Genomic DNA, 7511 nt, shown 5'->3' on the forward strand with positions numbered 1-7511 from the left:
AGAAGTAGTGAGTGAGGTTATGTGCCTATGAACCCTTGCTTTCAGAAGTAGTGAGTGAGGTTATGTGCCTATGAACCCTTACTTACAGAAGTAGTCCTGGGCTGGCTGTAGCTGTGAGCTCTAGTTTGCTGACTTCTGGTGGTAACCAGGAACCAAGCCACGTTCCTTCTGTCATCTGAGGCCATAGCTCCCGAATCATGTGAACCTGGATATTACTGCCCTCTTCCACCCCTCCCAGGCTCTGTTCTGGGGGTGCTGTCTGGCTGCTGAGAGAGGGGCCTGGTTGTTCATGGTGTCTGGTTCACCTCTCCAGAGCAAGAGGAGGCAGTGGAGGAGGAGGATGGCGGGGCTGAGGCTGAGCCTGAGGGTGAGGCGGAGACAGAGGAGACCAAAGCAGAAGGTACGCCAGGTGAGGGGACAAGGGGCTTGGGGTGGTGTTTTAAGACGTCAGTCACCAGGTGTTTTCTAGCTCATGTGCCTGGGACTTCCGGCTGGGCTGGGGATGCAGCAGTCCATTTTCTGGTCAGTGATCATCAATCCAGTGCCTCTTTCGTGGTTGACCCTGCACTAAATGAGGAGGCTAACCTGCCTGGTCATGGGCAATGCTCTCAAGGGAAATGAGCTCAGAACAGGACCTCTGTTGATTGCTTGTGTTTTGTTTAGAGGTTGACCTGGATGAAGAAGCCAAAGATGCTGAAGGTGAGTGCTGCTGGATGCCAGCACATGAGTTGGGTATGATGAGGGAACGTGCCATGGTAACCTTGTGGAAGACTGTGCCCAGGGATTCCACCAGAAGTTACAAAGAAAAGGGTTGGAAGGCAGAACTGGGTGGCACCTACAGGGTCTGGGAGGCTCTGAACCTTTGTCCTCTTTACCTTGGAGGCATAGCCTTAGTGACCAGTAGGAGAGGAAATCAACATTTAGTCCACGCAGGGTAGTGGACTCAGAAGTCACATTCACACCCCGGGCTCCTGGTACCCAGGCAATGCCAGTGAGGTCTGGTGTTTGTAGGACATAGATGGTTCATGCCATGGTGACATCATCATCAGTGTCCTGGACAGGCTGCAGCCTCTGTCAGTTAACTGTAGTCACTCATATACTGGGGTGGAGGGTTCCAGGGACAGCCAGCCCAGTCTTGGAATCATTCCCACTAGCTCCCTGGCCCTGTGGAGACCAGGAAGTCTAGGGACCAAAACATTAAGGCAGGCCTGGGAAGCGATCTAGGCTTGGAGCCCCTGGGAACCTTCCCACAGGCCCCTGCATGACTGTGGAGTCTGAGAAACAATCTTCCCAGCCCAGAACATAGCTCCAGGTCTAGTGTGCCTGTAGACACAGCCACCGTCCTCTGTGACCTCCGCTCCAGGCTCCCTTCATGCCTGTTGGTGATTATGGAAGTCCAGATTTACCAGGGCTAGGAGAGACACCCTGTGTAGGTGGAGAAACAGAGACCCAAAGGTGTGCAGCTCAGGGTGGAGCTGGGCATAGTCAGGTTTGCTGAGCCCATACCTCCTTCTCTCTCCTTCAGATGGTCCAGCTGAGGAGTCCAAACCCAAGCCCAGGTGAGTGCGATGCACCGGTCTGTGGTAGAGCCTGGGGGCAGAGGCCATTTAGGGAGACTGACGAAGAGACAGGAGTGTGTGTGGTATAGTGAGCCTGAGCAGGACTGCAGTAGGCACAGACCACCCCAGAGGGGAAGAATGTGAGATGAACTATAAACTACACTTCATCCCCAGTTATAGGCACACTAACATGGTTGGAGTTTCATTCGTCTACAGACTAGGGAAGGGCTAGCCATGGCCTTGGACTGACACACTGCCTGTCACACAGGATGACCCTCTCGGCTGTGTGGGATCTAGGGGAAAAGGGATGCAAACTTTGGGGAACCAAGCAGTGAAACCATGCCAACCTAGGCATGACAGTTTTAGGGAGCGGAGAACGGGCAGAATGGGGCAGGTCCATCCCATAGAGGGAATCACAGCTCTTGATTGTCAGTATGGGGCCATTGGGACACGGAGCGTTTCCTTCTTGGCAATGCTTATCCTGCCAGCAGATGGCGCTGCAGCACACTCATGGCCTCCAGTGGCCTGGGTGGGTCTTAGCTCTGCTCATTCTCTGTGCTGGCTGTTTTGAGCATTCCCGAGCAACTCCTTTTAGTCCCCGAAGGCCCAAGAGCATATGAAGAAATCAAGGATCAGAGATTCACCCAGGGACACCATCTAAGCTCAGCTCTTCTGCTTCCATTTTAAGCCTCCATTTTCCTAATAGAGGTCAGTGCTGCCCCCTTCTGGGATCTAACGAGAGGACAAAATGAGATTAACCTCTGTGAAAGGTCAAGAAAGTGAGGTAGATGTCAGTGCTGACGTCATCATGGAGGCTCCAGGATCACATAGTTCCCCCCCCCCCCGAGTTGCTTTGGTGACCCCCAGCTCTCCATTCCTCTCTGAAGCAGGCTCTTCATGCCGAACTTGGTACCACCCAAGATCCCCGACGGAGAGAGAGTGGACTTTGATGTGAGTGGTGATTGCTGGTAGAGCAGCTCAGCCTGGGGGTGACAAGGGCTGGAATGAGAGTCACAGAGCCCCTGATCTTGTGGGCTGGGGCTGGGGCTGGGGCCCGGGCCGGGGCCGGGGCTGGGGCAGCCCGTTGGCCTGGTGGCGCAGGGATGGCTGAGGTTGGGGCCCCAAGCCCTGACAGTAACTTTTGCATTGAGCCCGCCCGGTTCACAGCGCGGCAAGCTTAGGTAGACTCTCCCCACAGGACATCCACAGGAAACGCATGGAGAAGGACCTAAACGAGCTGCAGACACTGATCGAGGCTCACTTCGAGAACAGAAAGAAGGAGGAGGAGGAGCTAATCTCTCTCAAAGACAGGATCGTAGGTGTCCGACTTCCACAGTCCACCCTACCCTCCTTCCCGGCTGCCTCAGCCTGCCTCAAGCTGCCAACCTGTTGAATGCTGCTCTCGCTGGGTCCCTGCCACCTGCCTATCATTGTGGCTACTCCTTGTCAACAGGAGCCTGATAAGTTCTGGCTCTAGCTGGCCTAACCAGACACCGCTGGCTGTGGGATGACAGCCAAATGTCTGTGCTCTCCCTGTTCCTCTTTCCTACCCATTGGGCATAGCTGCCACCCTAACACAGGACACGCAGATCAGCCTGCGGAATCCTGGGTGATACCCAGAATTCCACTCAGAGAGGGGAGACTATTTGATTCCTTGTTTTTCTCTACCCAACCTGCTTTCCCCAGGTGTGCACAGCAACCCCTTATCTTTGAGCACAGAGAAGCTGCCAGGCCTGGCTCTGGAGCCAGAATGTGGATTTTGTCCTTGAGGGAGACAGAGAAGTCACTCGGCGTTTCCCAGAGTTGAGGCAGTCTCCAATGGGCTTCCAAGAGGCTCTCCTTACCTAGCTAGGACGCTCTCCTGGAGTTTCCACCTGTGATGGGCCACTTCCATCTGCATCCCTGCAGTGGGCCGAGAACAGAAACACGTGGAAGAGGGCCACCTCCCGATTCCTGTATGGGGATAACACCCCTCACCGACACACACAGGCATTTCTACCTCTCTCTCTAGGAAAAGCGACGGGCAGAGCGGGCTGAGCAGCAGCGCATTCGTAATGAGCGGGAGAAGGAACGGCAGAACCGCCTGGCTGTGAGTGACCGCAGCCCAGTTACTGAGCCCTTGAAGTCCAAGTGTCCTCTCTAGTCATAGACATCAGTTCTAGAGGTCACCTTTATCACAGAAGCTCAGGTCCTTGGCTCAGTATTGACATCACATCGATGAACAGGACAGACATGCTGGGGCCTTGTGCCATGATTTTAAGGCCCTCTAGTCCCTATCCCTTCCCTAGGACAGGCCAGGTGGGGACAGAGGGCCTAGGGGGATGGTGGGACTTTACAGATGTGAGTCAGTGCTTCGTTAACTCATTCACACAACAATTCATCCGCCCATTCAGTAAACTCCAGTATGCCATCTTGTGCCAGAGGGTACCTCAGAAAGCTCCTTGTCTCATTGGTAAGGAACACCAGCTTCATCCCAGAGTCTGGTTTCCCACCCTCGCCATTAATGTATTCATTTGCTCTCCCTGAAACCAGGAAGAGAGGGCCCGGCGTGAGGAGGAGGAGAACAGGAGGAAGGCCGAGGATGAGGCCCGGAAGAAGAAAGCTCTGTCTAACATGATGCATTTTGGAGGGTACATCCAGAAGGTAGGTGGGAAGCAGCGTTGGGTACCAGGAGATCTCAGTGTATCCTCAAGACTGCCTATAATGGGATCCATGAAGAAATTCCCAGCTGCTGTGGCTGAAGTCTCAGGTTTCCCCATGCTTAGCCCCCGAGCTAGCTATCAGCCTGACCTGATGTCACTAGGATCTGTCATCATCCTGACATGATGTCACTGTGGCAAAGGTTAGAATGCTGATATGCCTCCTCATGCTGGCTCCCCAAGGTGGTTGGGTACCACTCAGAGAATCTTGGGTCCTGGAGTCAGAGCTCTGGTTAAAGACCCGATTCTGCCCCATATAGCAGCATGGCCTACACTAATATCTGGCTCTGTTTGCTCACATGGCCTAGTATTGCCTGTCCCGCAGCTTCGGAGAGGCGACAAGCTGTCATGGAAAGTGTGTGCTGCACAGATATGGGTGATTTGATGGTGGACTCTCACTCATACTAGATGTCCCCCCCCCTCAGGACTGGGGCTTCATTTGCTTTCTTTCTGCATCTTTTGTTTTATTTTGTTTTTTAGACAGTGTTTCACTGTGTAGTACTGGCTGTCCTGGAACTCACTATATAGACCAGGTTGGCCTCAAACTTACAGAGAGAGATCCACTTAACCTCTGCCTCCCAAGGGCTGGGATTAAAGGCATGAGCCACCATGCCCAACCAGGCCTGGTTTTCTTTATGCATGGAGACATCAGAATATTTTATTTTAGATATCCTAAGTCCTCAGCTCTGCCGCAGTGTCTCTGTCCTCACAGTGACCACACCAGGCAAATGTTATCAAAATTTTATTTCCCTAAGCCCCAGACCTGTGCTTGGCATGGCAGGCAGCCCCTGCGGAGCCCCCGAATCACTTTGTCCTTCCTGTCTTCCTGTCTCCCACCCTGCTTCTCTCCATGTCTCTGTGGCGGTCTTGGTCTGTCTCTCTGGGTCTTTCTCTCATGGTTTCCTGGTTTAGCAAGCTCAGGTGGGTACAAAACCTCGAGTCCTCTTCCTCCACCCTTTAGCTGTAGAGTGCTCCCTGGGAGGGGAGCACACCTTGATGGAGGAGGAGTTGTGGGAGGAGGGAGTCTGGAAGAGCCTGGTAGGGCACTTAGGCCCCTCCTTGCCCTCACCTCAATTTCTCTGGGGGAATTTAGAAGGGGACGGTGTGTCATGTTGCTAGAACAAGAAGATAGGAACCTGGTGTTCTGAAGACCTGGTCCTCCTTCCCAGGGTGTTGGGAGGGTTAGGGGACAGGGAGGAGTCATCTTTAGACAAGTGTCCCTGCTCACCACCGCCTCAGACAGAACGCAAGAGTGGCAAGAGGCAGACCGAGCGAGAGAAGAAGAAGAAGATCCTGGCTGAGAGGAGGAAGGTGTTGGCCATTGACCACCTGAATGAAGACCAGCTGAGGTGGGCCAGCTGGCTGGGTGAACCCTGGCACTCTTCTCTCGGGTGGGTTGGAAGGTACTTCTCCATGTAACCCGCCAGGGGGAGTTACTCCCTCACGCATTTCCCAAGGCTCATTACTAGGGCCGTGCAGGGCCTCCGCAGGCCGGTCTCCTCGTGTGAGCTTTGCTGGCAGGGAAAGAGAACTGAGTCAGCTCGTAGAAAGGATGATTGAGCTAGATGCTCTCCAGCACCTGGCGTGCTTCTTCACGACCCCAGCGACTCTCAGAACTCCTGGTCTCTGTCCCTGGGCGCTGGGCACAGTAGCTGGGACGCAGTTTCAGAACGGCCAGGCCCATGGCATAGGCTGGAGGCGCCCTCTGCCGACCTTAATATGCAAGGACAGGCTGGGGGACCGTGTAGGCTGAGTCAGGGCCAGGGGAAGGCCAAACCCACCGTAGGGTTTATGGCTCCTCACTCCACTCTTCCTGTGGCTCCGGCAGAGAGAAGGCCAAAGAGCTATGGCAGAGCATTCACAACCTGGAGGCGGAGAAGTTCGACCTGCAGGAGAAGTTCAAGCAGCAGAAATATGAAGTGAGCTGCTCACTGTGCCCATCCTTCTGCCATGCTCTGGTGTGACCTGGTCCCCACCACTGCTGACCCTCAAGGCCCTTTTCCTGTCCCCCATCAGTCCACTCAACTCACTCACCAGCCCCCAGCAGTGTTCTGGTTTTCTCCTCCACTCCCTTTGCACCCTTGCTTCTACACTGAAGCCCTCCCCTCTCCCAGACCTCACTGAGTGAGCCCCAACTTTATCTTCCCCGCTTTTCTTCCAGATCAATGTTCTGCGAAACAGGATCAACGACAACCAGAAAGTGTAAGTGTCCAAGGTCCTTCTTTCATTGAGCATCCTGCCTCTCTCCTTCTCATCCCGCTGTGAGGGTTGGGACTCCAGCCCTTCCTCTTCTCCCTCAGTTCACAGCTTTCTTCTTTCGGCCTTAACTACTGCTTGCCTGAGCAGGATGGGATGCGGTAGGGGGAGGAGGGGGAGAGCAAGGCTGTTGTTATGTTCTATCCCTGCTCCAGGATGTTCATCTCAATTCCCTGAGCCCATCCTCTGCCCCATTGGAAACTGCCGCTCCCCCTCCCACCATCTGATGGGTTCTCCTTTTCCTGCAGCTCCAAAACTCGTGGGAAGGCCAAAGTCACCGGGCGCTGGAAGTAGAGACAGCGCTGCTCTTGCCAAAGCTCTGACCCTTGCCTGTATCCTTGCCCTGAGCATCACAGCTCAGGTCCTCCTGAGCACCCAATGCAGACTCCTGTCTGGAAAGTGGGAGCTGGGCTAGCTAGAAGCCAGTACTCTTCCTGACCCCTATGCCCATACCACTCCAGGAATAAAAGGCCAGCACACTGCACACGAAGAATGGTATTTCTGTCATTTCGTTCAAGTGTCACGGGGAATCAAGACCCTCATATTTGCCCAGCTTGAAGGAACTTTTATGCCAGTTTGGTCTTCTTTGACCCACCTACAGCTTTTACTGACCTCCAGGGGAGAAACTGATGCCTGTAACACACATACATTCTCAGAGCCCAGGAGGGAGGCGCGAACAGTGGACAGGGTTTGTGATTTTAGCCTCTCTGAGTCACCAGGAACAGCATACTGGGGAAGAGGGCTGTCACACGGGGAGACGCATTCCCCATGTGACTCATTTGCTGGAGAACAATGGAGCCTCTTTGGATGGTTCCTGTTTTCTTTCTCCTCCTGGCCTGGGCACTAAGAGCCCACTGTCTGAGGGGCAGGGAGCCCTTGAGGAAGGAAGGAAGGATGGTTTCATTGGGCAGCTGTTCAGGCCAGAGCTGCCAAGAGGCTTAGGCTAGTCTGAGTGCCTCGGCTTCCCCTTTCCCGTGATCTGCATATCTTCTAGGGC

General features: G+C 54.2%; 1 protein-coding gene across 5 annotated transcripts in view; it reads left to right on the forward strand.

The window, feature by feature from the left end:
• Tnnt2 (troponin T2, cardiac type) overlaps window positions 1-7000 on the forward strand; it is a 13145-nt gene extending 6145 nt beyond the window's left edge. For 2 of the 5 annotated variants that reach the window (XM_026779930.1, XM_026779926.1), the window contains 12 exons: window positions 314-400; window positions 664-699; window positions 1526-1559; window positions 2447-2510; window positions 2758-2874; window positions 3571-3648; window positions 4092-4202; window positions 5171-5179; window positions 5498-5607; window positions 6087-6177; window positions 6420-6460; window positions 6763-7000. In XM_026779930.1, coding sequence (XP_026635731.1) covers window positions 314-400; window positions 664-699; window positions 1526-1559; window positions 2447-2510; window positions 2758-2874; window positions 3571-3648; window positions 4092-4202; window positions 5171-5179; window positions 5498-5607; window positions 6087-6177; window positions 6420-6460; window positions 6763-6808 — 824 coding nt within the window. In that variant the 3' untranslated portion in view covers window positions 6809-7000. The remainder of the gene's footprint in view (window positions 1-313; window positions 401-663; window positions 700-1525; window positions 1560-2446; window positions 2511-2757; window positions 2875-3570; window positions 3649-4091; window positions 4203-5170; window positions 5180-5497; window positions 5608-6086; window positions 6178-6419; window positions 6461-6762) is intronic. The other 3 variants (XM_026779927.1, XM_026779928.1, XM_026779929.1) reach the window with 3 other exon arrangements.
• Window positions 7001-7511: the final 511 nt, after the last annotated feature.

The sequence above is a fragment of the Microtus ochrogaster genome, chromosome 6 (genome assembly GCF_000317375.1).
Source record: "Microtus ochrogaster isolate Prairie Vole_2 chromosome 6, MicOch1.0, whole genome shotgun sequence".
Lineage (NCBI taxonomy): Eukaryota > Metazoa > Chordata > Mammalia > Rodentia > Cricetidae > Microtus > Microtus ochrogaster.